At 40.5% G+C, this 17538-nt stretch overlaps 2 protein-coding genes across 2 annotated transcripts; both read left to right on the plus strand.

Annotated features, from left to right (window-relative positions):
* The first annotated feature begins 580 nt into the window (after positions 1-580).
* On the plus strand, positions 581-7458 carry LOC116315396 (protein rapunzel-like). The gene is made up of 3 exons (XM_031733680.2): positions 581-676; positions 3168-3239; positions 4530-7458. Exon 3 carries the CDS (start codon positions 4577-4579, stop codon positions 5258-5260), a length of 684 nt encoding a protein of 227 aa, XP_031589540.1. The 5' UTR covers positions 581-676; positions 3168-3239; positions 4530-4576; the 3' UTR covers positions 5261-7458.
* A 2682-nt stretch (positions 7459-10140) lies between these two features.
* Positions 10141-13934, plus strand: LOC116315387 (protein rapunzel-like). Its single transcript, XM_031733668.2, has 3 exons — positions 10141-10227; positions 12287-12783; positions 12899-13934. The coding sequence occupies exons 2-3, from the start codon at positions 12290-12292 to the stop codon at positions 13587-13589; spliced, it is 1185 nt and encodes a 394-aa protein (XP_031589528.1). The 5' UTR covers positions 10141-10227; positions 12287-12289; the 3' UTR covers positions 13590-13934.
* Positions 13935-17538: the final 3604 nt, after the last annotated feature.

A 17538-nucleotide genomic window follows, 5' to 3' on the forward strand; every position in this document is an offset into this window, starting at 1 on the left:
TTAGGATTATAATTACCTTTTACGCTGGATACAATTTTCTTTTATACTCCTGTGGCCTCTTGAGAGCTCCCTGAGCATTTGGATACACCTGTGCACTTTTGGAGATGTCCATTTGGATTCGCGGCTCACTTTTGGCTTTGTTGGATTTTATTCACGTGAAAATATTTTTCTTCGGATTCTTTTGATCTAGTCCATAAGAAAAGGGTCCGTTTTACCAATTGATCCCACCAATGGAGTCTGTGCAGCCTTTCAGAGATGCTCCATGTCTTGGCAAACGCACAATAAGCAGCAGCAAGTTCCTAAGAGTTCAGTTGCGCACTCACGGACAATCCCTTTTCAGTATTAACTGTATGACTACTGGATGGACCAAAATAAGTTGAAACCATAGGGGTAGAACAGTATATTTCTGAGGAGGGGGCTTTACCTTTTAATACCATTTTTTAAATCATTTTATAATGGGATATTGGAGGTTATGTTTATTTAGGGCCCAAAGGGCCATTTTTAGATTTGGGGGACATTCTGGGCTTTTTAGAAATGATTTTGTCAAATTTGTTCACCCCTACATGAGCTACAGACATGGAAGTGTCCTTTTTGCAGGGATTGCTGGGAAGAAGAAGGAGGCTGTCGAGGTTGGGACTTTGGAGAGGGAGGTATAGTTAGAGCCACTGTCTGAAAGGTAAGCAATCCTCTGTTCTGATGTGGCCAATGGTGCCTAATGTTGGCTGGAAGGCAAGTAGAGCCTCTATAGTCACCATTTTGACAGAGAAATGTAGGTTTTATGATGTATTTTGGTGTTTTCATTGTATAATAGATCAGGGAGGGTCAGGGCATTATGGTGTGCAGTAACAAGGAAATATGGAGGGACTGCTAGGGGGAGCCAGAGCTGGGGCAAGAAGGCAGTGTGCCGGGCCTGGGCTGTTAGGAGAGGATGTTATTCTTGTAGAACTACTTACAGACACGGACGAGAACTCCGGATGGCCCTTCATTGTTGTATGTTCCTTAACAAAGTAGTTGTTTGGCTGTGTTGGCCATCAAGGGAGCACTTCCCCAGAGGAAAGCCCCACACAGGCTGAGCTCTGTGAAGGGAAAGTATCCTGTCATTTAACACGAATAAGTAGCACAAAAATAATTCGAATAAGCAATGAAAATGTAAGGGCCGTACATTAGGAGTAATATTATTGGAGTATATTGTGTAAATTTGTGTTAGCCTAGCATTGGTGACGTTAAAGAAAACATTCAAGATGGCCTCTCCTCTGCTTGGAAACAGGTGAGAGCCGTCTGACATTTCCTGATTACGTCACAGAGCTGCTTTGGTTACAAGGTGTCGCCAAATGTTTCTTTAAAAGTAAAAATAAATAAATAAATACAAATATTATAATTGTTCCTTTGCTGGTTTCTGCACAGACGCACATTAATGCAGAAGTTGAGTCACAACTACTGAATCACAGCTTTCTGTCAGCTCCTGAGTGTGCAGCCTGCTGGCTGTAAGGGCCACGCTGCCACCGAGCGCTGATTGGTTAACCCTTTCAGAAGGCTTTAACCTCAGGAGCTTTAAGTCTCCACTTTTTCACATTTAATTAGGACTTTTATTAATTGCCCTAAACTTATATATTTAAATATGATTGAATTTCTTCTTCAAATTACTAAGAATATCTTAAAATGATGGAGACCACTTGCTAAGAAAAGGTCAAAGGTCAATATAAGATTAATTTCATGAACACAAAAGGTTAATTTAATGCCGCTAATTGAAGCACAGCAGTCATGTGCTCTTTAATTGGTCCAAAATTCACTGAGTTTGTTATTAATACAGCTCAGATTATGAAAATGACTTTACATTTTGCTGTAATATTAAATAATGAAAGCTTTACAGCTGCAGTTAACCCTTTCATTACCTTAATTGTCTCGTGCAGTTTGTTGTATTATGTTGTGAAATGGGGCATCTTCTCCTCCAAATCACTTTCTGTGAAATTAAGGACACAAGTAGGAGACACAACACGACATCAGTGCAAATTTAGGAGGATTTAATTGCTGTCAGGTACCAAAAATGAAGCAGAATAGGCCTTTTATCGACGTCATGGCAGGAAAAGGAAAACTGGAAGGACATTTACTGGCAGGATAAATGTATTTCAGCCAAAAAATGAAAAAGCTGTCCATTTAAAAATGGTAAATTCTTCAAAATATGACATTTAAGAAAGCCTTATGGGGCTTTAAAATCATTCAACATGATTTTCTAAGTGCAGGTTTCACAAGTACTTAGATTAGTTAATCGTTTCCTGTTATTTTTGTTGATTACAAGCATTTAAACTGAACATTTAAAGTTATCCTGAAGCTAAAGGGTTAAAAGTGAGCGTCAGTGCTTTTAGTCCATAGTGGTGGTGCTGAAATCAGAAGGATGGTTGTTATGGGCGGTGTTTTTATTGTGGGCATATTACCGCCCCCCTCTGGTGGTCACGGGGATTTACAAAGAAAGGAACGAGACCGTGCAGTGAGTGTTTGGCCTGTTTCCACTCGCTCAGCCTTCTGGTCATCAGCTGTGTGGTTTCTCTGTGTCACCGCAGCACCGCTGATGTGATTAGCTTTGTTGGGACTATATTAGTTTGAGACGCCACGGCACCCACCGGGTCTTTTCTGACAATTACAGGAAAATGAGAGGACTGAGAGTGCAGTCTTTGTAGAAAACACCCACATAGTTCTGTGTTAATAACCACTGGGCGTCATCAGCTCTTTACAGCAGTCAGTTTAAACTTTAAACTTCCACAATCTTCCTGTGAACTGAAGACTGAAAGCAGTTCCAGAGAAGCTGCTGTTACACAATGAATGCGTTTGTCAGCTCAGTCGGCCGTGCCATGTTTGTTTTTGTTCCTGTACTGCGGCTATAGAGCGTCTCTGTCCCGCCCTGAAGCTACTCCGGCTGTCTCGGTGCGCGTCCTCTTTGCCTCTGAGGAGCTATCTGCTCGGGCCATAGAAACACAGAGAGAGCAGCTTGGTGCTGAATGCAGCTGGGTTATGCTGAAAGAGAGAGAAGCTGTTAACTCCTTCACTGCTGAAAACTGTAGCCAGCGAGGGACAAAAATCTGTTCACTTCCTGGTTCAGAATCAGTAACATGAGACGTTTTTGTTGGATCCAAGCGTGCTGTCTGAATCTCTCTCTCTGTCTTTTGTTTCAGGAATCATCCTCATCAGGACCACCATCCATATTTTCATAGTTCCAGTGTGAACGTGAAGAGAGCAAATTTGATGTAAGCTTCAGCAGCACCTTTCTGTCACAGTCAACACACAACAGTCCTCTGTCATGTTGGAAACTCTGTGAAACTGCCATGAAATGCTTATTTTCTGTGGCTGTCACAGCACAGCGAGTGTCAGCTGTGAATAAATGCTGCTGTTAGATCTGCTTTTCTATGAAACAGCTGAGACGGTAGACTTCTAACACACCCACTTTGCCTGGTGAATCACAGCCAGGGGTTGATTGGGGTTGATCAATTGATAAATGTATTATTATTATGAATAAAGGATCCACACTAGGCTTCTATGACATAAATTATATTTCACTGCATTCATTTACAGTTTAGCTTCACTTAAATATGTTTATACAGCATTATATTTAATTAGTGTATTACAAATTGTTGACGGGTCAACCAGCATAATATCACCAACCATGATCGGGACATTTTATGTCTTTGCCTCAGACTGAAACAATAGGCTTTTTTTCTTTATTATTATATTTATTAAATTGCTTTTTTCTGCCATTCATTAAATTTTACATGAATGTCATACATGGGAGCCTAAATATGTTTGTTAAAAGTAAAACTATAAAAAAAAAAAATCCATGTTAATGGATATCAGTGAGAGCAGATATCACTGATATGGTCCACTCAGGTACGCAGCTTTGGTGATAACCACACAAGCACCACCCACTGGCTGTTTGTTTTGGTTGGGGACATAGCCAATTAGACTGAATGTGAACTGAGGGAGCTACACAAGATAAACACGAACCATTTAGAACTCTGGATCACGCAAAGCTGCTCTGGTACAGGCTAAGAATAAGAGTGAAGTTGGAAATGAGCAGAATAATGAAAGCATAACTTCTTATGTTTGCCTTTTTAAATTTTGCATGTTCACCTTTTAGATCTAGGGCTCTCTGACTCATAGCCAGAAACTTCTGCTAACAAAAAAAGAAGATTATGTCGATAACTCCCTCTCATGTCAGTCATATTGTAGTTAGACTCATTATCAAGTGACACAAAGTCCACTGCAAACCAGGGTCCCTGGCCCCGAAAGGTTTGAAACCCCCTACTTTAGATAACTCAACAAAATAGATGGCGTTTTCTTATCTTTGTTAAAGAAAAATATTGAATGTGCCAACTAAAGATCAGGGAAATCTAAAGCAAAATCACGAGTATATTTATGTAGCAGTAAATTTAAAGAATGTAATAATCCAAATCGGAGATCAAACATGTACCCAAACTGACATTTTGATAGATGCACAGGATCAAAATGCATAAAACTAACCTAATCTCTTATTGTCACAGATCACGTCCCACTTCTTGACTCTGACCTCACCACCTGCACCTCAGCCATGATGGATGAGGAGATCATCGAGGAGAAGGCCAAGCTGAAGCAGGGTCTGGTCAAAGTTCTCCAGTGTGTGGCCACCATCTCCTCAGCTGCTGCTGTAGTTAACCCCATCTTTGGTGTTGCTGGTTCCCTGATCCGGGTGGTGCTGCACCACATTGATGATGAGGACATTCGTACTCTGAAGCGCGAGTTTGCATCAGTCAACCGGGGGTTGGACCAGCTCTCAGAGCTGAACCGCAGCACGCTTGTGCAGATCAAGAAGGAAACGCTGGACAGCCAGTACAATCAGGTTGAGGAGAACCTGAAGCACCAGTTCAGAAAGTTCATGGAGATGGTGGAGGCACGGCCGCAGCACCGCGAGCGCAAGAAAGACGACTTTGAGGAGAGTTACGCCAACGATCTGGGTGACCAGAACCTGCACACGCTGTATGATGGCGTGGTGGGGAAACGCAAGCTGTTCAGTAGACCCATCCTGGAGGTCTACTTGAAATACTCGCAAGGCGATCGCCAGACAATGGAGCGACTGTGCACGCGCCTCACCTACCTGTTCTGCATCGGGCTCATCGCCCTCATGGGGTACGCGGCCGTCATCGGAGATGACGAGGAGGGCCTGAGCGAGGAGTGGGCTGAGAAGATGGAGCACGTACAGGAGAAAATGCAGGAAGCTCTTAGTAGGTGCAACTGAAGAACCGTGAAGAGTCGTCGTCTCTGCTTCATCAGTGCTTTTCTTCAATTTTTGGACTGGCGGGTCCACATTCCTGCTGTAACTTTCTTTCATTTTCTCTCCCAATGACAACGTCTCACTTCACTGCTTAAAAGCCTGGTGATTGCTGCACATGTGAGCTGTGTGTGAGACGTGAGCATGGCCCGTTTCCTGCTGCTTTGACATCGACTGGCTGATTCCTCAACTTAAAAAAAAAAATGTTACTGCAGTGGTTTCAGCTCATGGCAAGAAAAGATATATTAATCATCCATGGGATCAGTATGCTGCGCTAAAGAAATTGCACACACATAATTATACAAAAAACATTAAAAAGTAAGTTTTTTTTCATTCCAGGGCATCAAATACTCCTGTTCTCAGTTGCTCACACAAGGTGTGCCAGACTTTGGCAGATAGAAGACTTTAGTTCTTGTCCTTTATTGGACATTTTTGCTTGCTGATTAATTTGCACCTGGCTTAGTTTAAGCAAAGTCCCTATGGTTATTTATTTGGGACCAGTCTAACCTGATTTTAAAAAAACACAAAACACTTGAAAAAGTTTAACAACTTGACTACAAAATAAGTAAAAGCTTTAAAAAGCTTTTCCTCCATTGAAGTTGCAGATATGTCTCTAAAATTTCTGTTCAGGATTCTTTGAGTGCCACAATCTTAGTTTGGTACCAAATACAGCCCCCTACCCAGTGTGTTTAAATGTGACACTAAAGTGTCCTTTACAAGTATTTGTATGTGATGTGTTGACAGTGAGTGAGCCGTCTCGTTATTGCTTTAACCAGCGCTCGTTCACATCTGCTCTGTCTCTGGGAGAGTCTGGTGGCTTTGAGGGAAAATAAACAGAAGCATTTGAAACCCTTGGAATGAGAACTGAGTGTCAATCCAGCAGCTCCATATTTAAACGTAATCTATTACTGAGCTTCCCGCAGCTTTACATGCAGTCTGTTCCAGCCAAATGCACTTTGTGAAAATATATTACACTACAAGAAAATCAGTGTGGCGGCAGGAGAAACCAGCCTTCAGATGAAAGAGTTCAACTAAAAACGAGCATCCCAAAACCTCATATCTATGAATCTAATAACAAACTACTGTGATATAATCCTTTATTGAATATAATCAATCATGTCATCTTATGCAAATTATCAAAATCTGTGCCACAGATGTGTCTTGTTCTTACGTTAAATTAATTTTACACTAAAGTGATGCTGCTGTGCTGAGTTCTTTATTTTCTTTCCTTTAGTGCAGAAAATATTTGAAACATTAAGACACTACAGATTTTTCATGCAGCACTACACCTGCCAATAACGAGCACTTCACTGGAGCAAGAAGCACTGAATATGTCATTATTTACCATTTATGAGGTCAAATTAAGCAATGGCTGCAGTTCAGTTTCCCCAACCTGTAATACACACCTGTGGTATTTGAGTTTCTAACAGAGCTCTCGTTCTGTGCAGTTGTGTCACTCATACTTTTCTATTTAATGTGCACTACAACTTTTTCTATGGAGGAAATGCACCAAGTATGTAAGGAGATATCAGAGGGTTTCTTTGGTGGGAGGTTTTTAACATCTGTTGAGCCGTCATTATTCGAGGGGTTTTCTTTAAGGCGATCCTGAGCAACTATGTATCATTTTTAGTGCTTTTTGTCCTTTCCTGTCTGAACAACAGTGCCTAAATGTCCCGTTTTTTGTATTTTTATTAAGGGGTTTGTTTTAATCATGTAAGTATGCAGTCTTTATGTTTTGAGCAATTTGTCTCTTATTTTTCTAGAAAACTGGTGATGCCAAGAGTATCAGACGGTTGGTCGGTTTACTGCATTAGAACACAACGTCAGTTGTCACAGTGTTTGCTAGAAAAGTTATCAAGTAACGCCCCAGTTAATATTTAAAAAAAAAAAAAATATATATATATAGCCATACTTTCCTCCTACTTTTTAAATACATAGACTCTGTTACAGACTGGTTTATGGTTCTGTTGCAGTGTGCCGCCATCTTGTTACAATACTATATGCTACATAAATATAGTTAAAATTCTGTTGATATTTTGGGAGATCATATGGCCCTCTTTTTTTGTAATGCCCTGTATGTGAACATGTTGCCTTTTTGTTCTGGAAATTTGATGGCTGATTGTATATGCACCATAAATAAACATCAATAAATAATACTGACTTGGCATACTTGATTATTTAACAGCAGTAAGAATGGATCAGTCTATTTTCTTATGTTAAAAAGCTCCTGCCACTATGAAAGTGTGCATGTAACTGAGTTATTCGCACATACAGGTGACCAGACGTCCCTTTATTTGTGGGACGCATCATTTTTTTGTTAAATCTCATCTGTCATCCTACATTTTGATTGGCTCTAACGGTCTCGTTTCTGAGTCACCACTGCTGTGGAAAAAAAGCAGGTATGGCTGACACGATCAGGTTAATCTGCCGCCCTCTACAGCCAAAGGGAGAACATTACAGGCCACCACAGTATCACAGGTTTTGCAGTTTACAGCAGAACGTGATGGAAACGTCATAATAAAAGACAAAGCTACAGTAAGACTGGAAACCTACTTATAAGAGAATTAACCTTTTCTGATATTCGTGGATGGAACAGCAGATTTGCTGTATAAGACATGCTCCTCTTTGTGCTCATTATTATATTTACTTGGAAGGTTGGCAAAGTTAGTGTTTTGAGTCTCTGTTGGGTGTAGGAGGACTTAGCTGGCCTGTACAGAGCCCCGACCTTTTACCCAGTACTAGTCATCAGTACTGGATGTGATTTACTTTCTACAACAAGGTTCTGCAATCTGATGGGAAGCACTTCCAAAGTAGAAAAGGTTTGGAATTTATTTAAAAAAAAAAAAAAACATTTTCAGCAGATTTGGGTCGATTTGGGTCGTTTTTAGTTATTTATTTATTTTACTCTTTTGTAGTCTAAAAATGCTGAACTAGCCAAAGAACTGGTTTAAATGTGTAATAAATGTGGCATTTATAAAAAAGAATGTTTTTGGTCCCAGAAATTAGATTTAAGATATATTGTTAAAGATTTACAGAGAAAGACCCAATTTTAGTGCAGCGAGGAGGAAAATGGTGATTGCTCAGTTACATTAAGGTGTGTAGTGCACAAAACTAAACAAAAAAGATCAAAACTGAAAATAAAACGCTCTTTAGTAATGTATCTGTGACATGAATTATTTTTGTGTTCCAGGTCCTTTTTTTTCATGCTGATATTTTTTTAATTTATTTAACATTTTGTGAGTTTTAGTTATTTTGTCCAAATACATAAAATCAAAACTATCCATCAATCATCATCATCTCCTTACAAAACATGTAAATTTCCCCGAAAAACAAGTTATAGGTCGTTTAATTTGAGCTATGAATAAGAATGTTGTTATTACGGCTCCTCTGGTGCAGCAGAGAAGTGTACGCTGAAGTGCAGTTTACTCATTTGTACGCAAGAGGGCGTTAGTACTTCACTTGCGTCACCATTGCACCTGTTTTCTCGGAGCTCCTTCAGGGTCCACGGAGTCACATCTGTGTATCAAAGCTGTCAGACTAATAAAAGCTGTTTCCATTTTTAGAGGCCAAATAAATCTGCTGGAAAACCCGAAATTAATTTACAAACGAGTGAAAAACAAAACGCCTCAGGTGAGGTAAGCAGGGCGCATCGCCGAGGTTAAGTCCCTCTGGTATGGCCCTCATGCATTATTATCCAGATGAACAGGTTTGACTCACAGCTCAGAGTTGGGGGATCAAAACAGGAAAATGCGCATTACGGGCATTTGCAGTGCGGATTACTGAGACACAGATTTTGAGGCGCTTACCTGCACTGAAGATTAATGAGTGCTTGTGAACCACCGACGCACATCCCCTGTCATGTGATGGAGCTTTTTTTCTCCCCTCTCCGTGACACGAGATCCTTTCGAATAATCTAAAAAAAAAAAAAAAATGGATTATTTGAAAATTGTAAAAGTTCTCCGTCACATATCGAACATGAATCCGTACATATGATGTGAAATATTTGATGAGCTGAAGGAGAAACGATTTTTTCCCATAAGAGAGGTTTTAGCCTCGGCGCTCAGGGCGCGTCGTGTGCGCACTGAAAAGGCGGGGGTGAGAGGTTTAATTTAATCTCGGCCTCGTCAGAATGATGAAAAATGACAACATATGGTCTTTAGATTTTAAGAGATGTTTCACGGATGTATATACATTTATGATAAATCTGAACAGAGAATGATGACATAGTGATGCGCAGTAGTTCTAAAAATACACAGTGGGTAGTTGTCAGATTCCCCTCCCTGATTATTTAAAATATCCTTTACCGTGATAACATTTTCACAACAGTATTAAAGCTCTAAAGGCTCTGAGCATTGAAGTTTCTAAAACTGCAGAAGGTCAAAGAAATTCGTTAATGATCCGAAACGCGGTTGAGGTGAAAAGGAAAATCAGTGCATCGTATTCAGACGCTAAAGAGACAAAAGACAACAGTTTTCCGATCGTCTTACCTCAACTTTTGGATCATTTTCACAGCAGCTGAGGCACAAAATGGTGAGAAAATGGTGCAAGAACGCTGCCCCAGAACAAAAAGAAGAAGAAGAAAAACGCCCACAAGAAAAACATTTTGATTAATTTCCGTTCTGTTGAAGAAGTTAAACCTTCCAGTCATGTTGACCTGACTGAAAAGAAAATGGACCCACCACAGATTTTACCCTGCGCAGTTTTGCGCTCTCCTCCTCCTCCTCTCTCTCTTTCCATTTATCTCTCCTTCTCGCGCGCTCTCTCCCCCTTTGCAAGCATTCAGTGCGCATCTCCGCTCTCAGTCCGGTTTTGGACCCTTCTCAGCACTGCATGAGAGAACCGTGGGAATTTTCTCAAACTTGAAGGGGGGGAATCGTGTCTGCAGCTGTTGGAGCTTATCAGCCGCGAAGGAGCAGTAGAAGCATTTCATTCAGGTACAGAAAAAACACTGTTACTATAAGAATGTCATGAATGTTTATCTTTCTCCCTCATCAGAAGGGTTAACATGCTCCAAGGTGTGTCCGATCCTCTCAGGGGATATGCGCGTAAAAAGATCCACGTTGCGCATTTCTTTTGAGCGCGCATGCCAGATAAAAATGGTTCAGTTCGGGCACACGGAATTCCCATCCTTAGAATATTTACTTAAACCTTGTTGTTCATAGTTGGTATCTTATTGCGCAAATGTTTATCTTTATTAATACAACAAATTACGAGGCCCTTTAAAATGTAAACAAAATGAATGATGATTTGTCGCAGGTTGTCGGTGACGCAGATTCGAGTTCAAACACAGATAGCGTCTGAACTGGGATTGCACAGTAATTTATGCATGTCAGACTGAAAGATGAAAGCCGTTTTTTAAACATGGTTTGGCCTTGGTCTGCGAATCTAAGATGAATCAGAGCCAAGGGCATCTTCTCATCCAGGCCCCCATTTTGTTCACATGACATCATCATCTACATCCTTTTGGATGCGTAGTTTAAAAAATGAAATGTATTCCAAGGACATAATGGTGCCCATCAGCAGGATTAGGACGCAATGTGACCAAAAAACAAAACAAAACGCCAAACCATTCTCTAAAAATGCTGAATTTCATCTTGAACTCAGATTTCTGACATGTCATCTCGCCTCCACTTCTGAAAGAAAGAGTCTTTGATATAAGATTAAATAATAATTATTATTATTAAGTGACATATTTTTAAAATAACAAGCATTCAGCAATGTCATTTGACTTGTTTGTCAGAAAATGTGTATTTATAGCATCAAATTGATCTTTTCTACTATTTACAAAATAAATATAGAGAGTTGGCTTTAATATATTTAGAAAAAAGGTCCTTACCAGTGTGAAGCAACACAGTATTAAACTGTAGAGCATTACTGTTCTTAAATTCAGTGTACACACTACAATTACTAACCAGGTAAAGTTAAAGCTTTTATTTTAAAGCAACACCAATGTTCTTCATTTTCACACACATGCACTTCAGTTGAGCATTGTTCCTGCAACATCATCTGCCGTCTTAATATTAAATGCAGATACAGAAGTGGCTTTCAAAGTAAGGACCAGGGACCCCCAGGGGTCTGCAACAAACTGCTAACAAATCTGGAAATTGATTTGCTATAAATAATATGCCAACAAAACAAACTTAATGTGTCAAATAGTGTGTTCCGACCAACACAAAATCTCACTCTGCATTGGACCATTTTGCGCTCCATAATTATTCTCGTCTAACAGCCAGTGGGGGAACCATCGCCTTTCAAAGTACAGCCAACAGTTGGAACAGTAACATTTCCAGAAGTTAGAAATTTTCTGTAGTTTTCTGCAAGCTACCTCCATTTTCTGCTCTCTTTATAAAAAGGGAAGTTGGATCATATTTCTATTTTTAATTCTTGGTAAATTCAGGTTATGAAAAAATCTCAGCTGACACGAGGTCATAACAGTCTGAAGAGAATTATTTGCTGAAGCTGGATTTGTTTCATCTAATCAAGCCGTTCACCAACTTTTGGTCTGAACAATTCAATTCATTTTTATTTATATAGTGCCATCACAACATGTGAACATATGAGCAGAGTGCAAAAGGTAGAATCCCACATTTAATTGGTGCTTGGATTATTCCATCCTTTCTCCCTTTCTTTCTTGTAAGGGACTCATTGCACAACAAAAGGAACTTTTGATTTACAGTGTGGAATTTTTCAAAAAACTAACAAAAAAACTGGAAAAGTATTTTCATGGTGCAGACATTTATATTCAGACCATACTCCATCTAATCTTTGACTACTGGACTACCAGTCACTCAGATGAAATAATCTGAGAGACACTTTACGGTTTCGTGGCAAAGTTTGAGAAATGACCACTTTCTCCTCATCCAAATGAAGATCATAGATGGAAAGATATTATGAGGAAATTTTTTGTATGATTATGATAACAGCATAAAGAATCACTGCTTCATTTCTAAGTTTCTATCTATGTTTGACATATTTTGCTTCTCTGTATCCCAGAACATGACTAATCCACTGGAGAAGGTTGTGGCCCAGAAGAAGGAGGCCATTGAGGCAGTGATGGATATGTTTCAGAGGGGGGCCGAGGTGCTGGCCAGTGCTGTGGGTGAGCTCTTTCCTCTTTGCGAGGCTGCTGCTCCTGTCCTGCGTCTGGCCTTAGATAATGTTCAGAGCAAAGAGGTCTTCTATGTCAAAGAACAGTTCCTGACAGTGAAGAACAAGCTTGATGTGCTCTCGAGTCAGCTGGAAGACATAGACTGCGAGCTCAAAAAGGGAAGACTGGACTCCCAGTACTTCTCTGGTGAGGAGAACATTCGGAACCAGTTTAGGAAGTATATGGATATACTGGAAGCAAAAGAGCAGTTCAGGGAGGTGAAGAAGAGACTTTTTTTGGAGCACTTTGCCAAAACTGGAGGAGAGAAGAACCTGCTTGTGCTCTGTGATGCTCTCAAGGGGACTAACTGCTTTGGAGAGCCCATTTTAGATGTAGTAGAAAGGTAAATTGTTCCATTTCATCACATTTATGCTTCTGGATTTACAAATCCCCACTGTCCATTTCTGTGGATGGGGTGTCAGATGAAAGTATGATGAAACTGCTCTTCTGTGTTGCAGGTATGTGGCACGGAACCGCCGCCTTCTGGAAGATTTCTGTGTTCGGATGAAGGAGCTTCTCTGCTTGGGTCTGATTGCTCTTCTGGGTCACTGTGCCTTAACACAGGGCCAAGAAGAAGAGCAGGACAAAATCCAAGAGTGGAGCAGCAAAATTGAAGAAGTTGAGTCCAGGATGAAGTCAGCCATTGAGTCTTGCATTGCTGCTTTTCCAGAACAAGCAAAATTAGACACCGAACGCCTCCTAAAGGAAAACCATGAAGAGAATCTTCAGGATTCAACTCAGCAGCTTTTAGAGTTCTTGGTGAAAAAGTACGACTGGGTCAGCTGGTCAGTGCGGCTCATCAACCATTCAGGCAGCACCTATCGAAACTGGCGAGCAGGGGAGCATTTTCATCATGTGGCAGGGCAGAACTGGTTCGAAGTGCTCCAGGTGAACAACATCAACCTGGTGGTGTCCTACAGCACCAAACCGCAGCCTGTGCCCTGCGACTGTATCAGGCAGGTGATGGAGGGTCAGGGGAAGAAGGGAAATGCCCCAGCTGTGGTGGAGGTGTTGGAGAAGCAGCTGTGCGGGTTTGTTGTTCATGCAGTCAGTCGTCACAAGGAGTCCGCGGCTGCGTGGAGCTTTCCTGAAGACTGTCATTACTGGGAGAGGCACAAGAATGTGGCTGTGTGTGTGCACTCAGAGTAAAGCTGCTAGATAATCCAGGTTTTAAGATTTTAAGGCAGTTTATCCAAATGAAGACATTTAACATTTTTGTTGCTAAAAGGAAAATTGATGATACACTGCATTGATCATCAGATAATTTATATTAACACCAATCACACAAATGAAGCATTTTCAGGTATTAAGCCCAGACCTAATGCATTAATAGTGGGGGGAGATTTATTCATATTCTTGCTGATTATTTCCAGTCGATCTACAGATTAAAAAATACATTAAAGGGGTGAAGAGATAAAAAAAATTAAATTGAAAATATTACAAAGCACTTGTTTGCAAATAATTACGTTGCTTCTATGCAAACTGAGATGCACCAGCATCTCTGACTGAAACTACATTTAATACAATTCTTTTAATTTCAGCTGTAGGGTTTGTTTGTAGTGACAGCGGACTGAATCAAACTGACACTGTTACACTTATTTTTAACATTCATTTTGTGAATGGAAGGTTTATTAAATGTGAAAGATTTCAGAATGCAGCTTATGTTTTAAAATCTTCCTTTTTTAGTCTAGAGGTGTTATTTTTAAATGAGTTATGCCATAGTTTTACAGGTACAGCCCATTCAATAATCGATTTGACACTCCTACATTAGAGCTACACATGACTGGATCAGTGCTCTGCGTACGCCATCACCCAAACTGACACGATAGAATCAATACTGGAAAAGATCTGATCAGTGCAGCTCTTTCAGAAAACTCGGTTTCATGTTTTAATGTTTTGTTAAAATAATATAACCACAAATGCACTTTCAGAGCTGCGCGAGCTCTTAGATACTCTCGGATATTTTCTACATAAATGTAGTTATAGCTCTTAAAAATCACTTGCATATTACAAACTGTATTGCTACATGTCTATCCATAATACTAACAGTTTACTTCAAAAGCATTTTACCTCAGCTGCATGCAGTAATAACACCGTCTCCCTTGAGAAACGGCTGCTCTACCTACTTACAGCTTTCAGGAGATGGTTTTGCTGAGGCTGCATCTACAGCTCTCTGCTCCCTTTTTGTCCGTGCTCAGCAGGCTGGCCTACATAACCCTGACAGGGAGCGGAGAGGTTACTTTTTCAGGCGTGAAAAACAAGAGGCTTGGAGGTTGGAGACACGACAATGTGCCTTGTGTTCTAAACACAGTGAAAGCCCTCGATGTCGAACCAGACGCCCACTGCCGACCAGTGCTCTGCCTTCACACAGTATCTTTATGATTTATGTATCATTTCATCTATCTCAATGCCATCTTCTTCTTTTCTTTTAGTTATTCTTCCTCACATTAAATATTCAGTTGTTTTGTCTGAAATTCAAAAGTCAACCAAAGATTTTCCCACAAAATTTTTATGAACTCAGTTTTTTTTTAATCCACGACTATTGCTTGCTTAAACTGCATCTGCTTTGTTACTCAAACCAAACCATCTTAACAGAATTAGTGGATAATGAATGGCTAGCATGGCTTTTTATGCTTTATGACAATTAATGAGTAAAAACAAAAAGCAAATGGATGTGTAAACACGTGTAATCTAATATCTGTCTCCTTTTTCTTGTACAAATGTGATTTATGTAGCACTGTTAGTGCCTGTGCCCATTAAACTGAAGCAGTGCACCCTCAGCAACACAGACTCCGGCTAATTTAATTGATATTTACACATAAGTCAGCATTTCCTGACCGCAGCTCTGCTTTGATAGTCCATGAATAACCTTTGGCTGAGCTAATATCCTGCAGACGAGCAGCAAAGTGCTTGACTTAGCAGGATGGTATCAGTCATAATGCTCAGAGTAGGTGCAGCGCGGGTGGAGATGCCCTTCATTTCATATCTCAGTGGATCTGCAGGGTCTTTAGCTTCTCGGCTTGTGTGTCATAAATCAAGCCTGTCAGAATCCATCAAGCGCTGTCCCTAAGACCCAGTGCAGTGCAGCAGGAAGTAGACTGTGTTCAGTGGAAAACAACTGATAATTCAGCTGATCAAATTTATGCATATAAAAAAAAGCTAATTAAAAAATCTATATGATACATATAGAAAAGCCTAATTAAAACTAATTCAAAGAATGTTGGGGTGCAGACTGTTGGGGAGGAAACATCAGACAAGATCAGAACTAAAATCAAATCAAAAATAAGTCAAGTTTCTCCTATCAAAAAAATAAAAAATAAAAAAATAAATCCAGAAGTAGCAGTAGAATAGAGACAGATGAATATGACCTATGTACAGTGGCTTGCAAAAGTATTCGGCCCCCTTGAACTTTTCCACATTTTGTCACATTACAGCCACAAACAAGAATCAATGTTATTGGAATTCCAGGTGAAAGACCAACACAAAGTGGTGTACACGTGAGAAGTGGAACGAAAATCAAACATGATTCCAAACATTTTTTACAAATAAATAACTGAAAAGTGGGGTGTGCGTAATTATTCAGCCCCTGAGTCAATACTTTGTAGAACCACCTTTGCTGCAATTCCAGCTGCCAGTCTTTTAGGGTATGTCTCTACCAGCTTTGCACATCTACAGACTGAAATCCTTGCCCATTCTTCTTTGCAAAACAGCTCCAGCTCAGTCAGATTAGAGGGACAGCGTTTGTGAACAGCAGTTTTCAGATCTTGCCACAGATTCTCGATTGGATTCAGATCTGGACTTTGACTGGGCCATTCTAACACATGGATATGTTTTGTTTGAAACCATTCCATTGTTGCCCTGGCTTTATGTTTAGGGTGGTTGTCCTGCTGGAAGGTGAACCTCCGCCCCAGTCTCAAGTCTTTTGCAGACTCCAAGAGGTTTTCTTCCAAGATTGCCCTGTATTTGGCTCCATCCATCTTCCCATCAACTCTGACCAGCTTCCCTGTCCCTGCTGAAGAGAAGCACCCCAGAGCATGATGCTGCCACCACCATATTTGACAGTGGGGATGGTGTGTTCAGAGTGATGTGCAGTGTTAGTTTTCCGCCACACATAGCGCTTTTGCATTTTGGTCTCATCTGACCAGAGCACCTTCTTCCACATGTTTGCTGTGTCCCCACATGGCTTGTGGCAAACTGCAAACGGGACTTCTTATGGTTTTCTGTTAACAATGGCTTTCTTCTTGCCACTCTTCCATAAAGGCCAACTTTGTGCAGTGCACAACTAATAGTTGTCCTATGGACAGATTCCCCCACCTGAGCTGTAGATCTCTGCAGCTCGTCCAGAGTCACCATGGGCCTCTTGGCTGCATTTCTGATCAGCGCTCTCCTTGTTCGGCCTGTGAGTTTAGGTGGACGGCCTTGTCTTGGTAGGTTTACAGTTGTGCCATACTCCTTCCATTTCTGAATGATGGCTTGAACAGTGCTCCGTGGGATGTTCAAGGCTTGGGAAATCTTTTTGTAGCCTAAGCCTGCTTTAAATTTCTCAGTAACTTTATCCCTGACCTGTGTGGTGTCTACATCCAATCGAGAATCTGTGGCAAGATCTGAAAACTGCTGTTTCACAAACGCTGTCCATCTAATCTGACTGAGCTGGAGCTGTTTTGCAAAGAAGAATGGGCAAGGATTTCAGTCTCTAGATGTGCAAAGCTGGTAGAGACATACCCTAAAAGACTGGCAGCTGTAATTGAAGCAAAAGGTGGTTCTACAAAGTATTGACTCAGGGGGCTGAATAATTACGCACACCCCACTTTTCAGTTATTTATTTGTAAAAAATGTTTGGAATCATGTTTGATTTTCGTTCCACTTCTCACGTGTACACCACTTTGTGTTGATCTTTCACCTGGAATTCCAATAAAATTGATTCATGTTTGTGGCTGTAATGTGACAAAATGTGGAAAAGTTCAAGGGGGCCGAATACTTTTGCAAGCCACTGTAAGAGGATTCAATTCTGTGATGACTGTATCTCCCAATATCAGGGCTTCATGAAGTCAACATGAAGAAAGGTATTCATTTATTAAATTGAATTGTATAGAAATTG

Source organism: Oreochromis aureus, linkage group 11 (genome assembly GCF_013358895.1).
Source record: "Oreochromis aureus strain Israel breed Guangdong linkage group 11, ZZ_aureus, whole genome shotgun sequence".
Taxonomy (NCBI): Eukaryota; Metazoa; Chordata; class Actinopteri; order Cichliformes; family Cichlidae; genus Oreochromis; species Oreochromis aureus.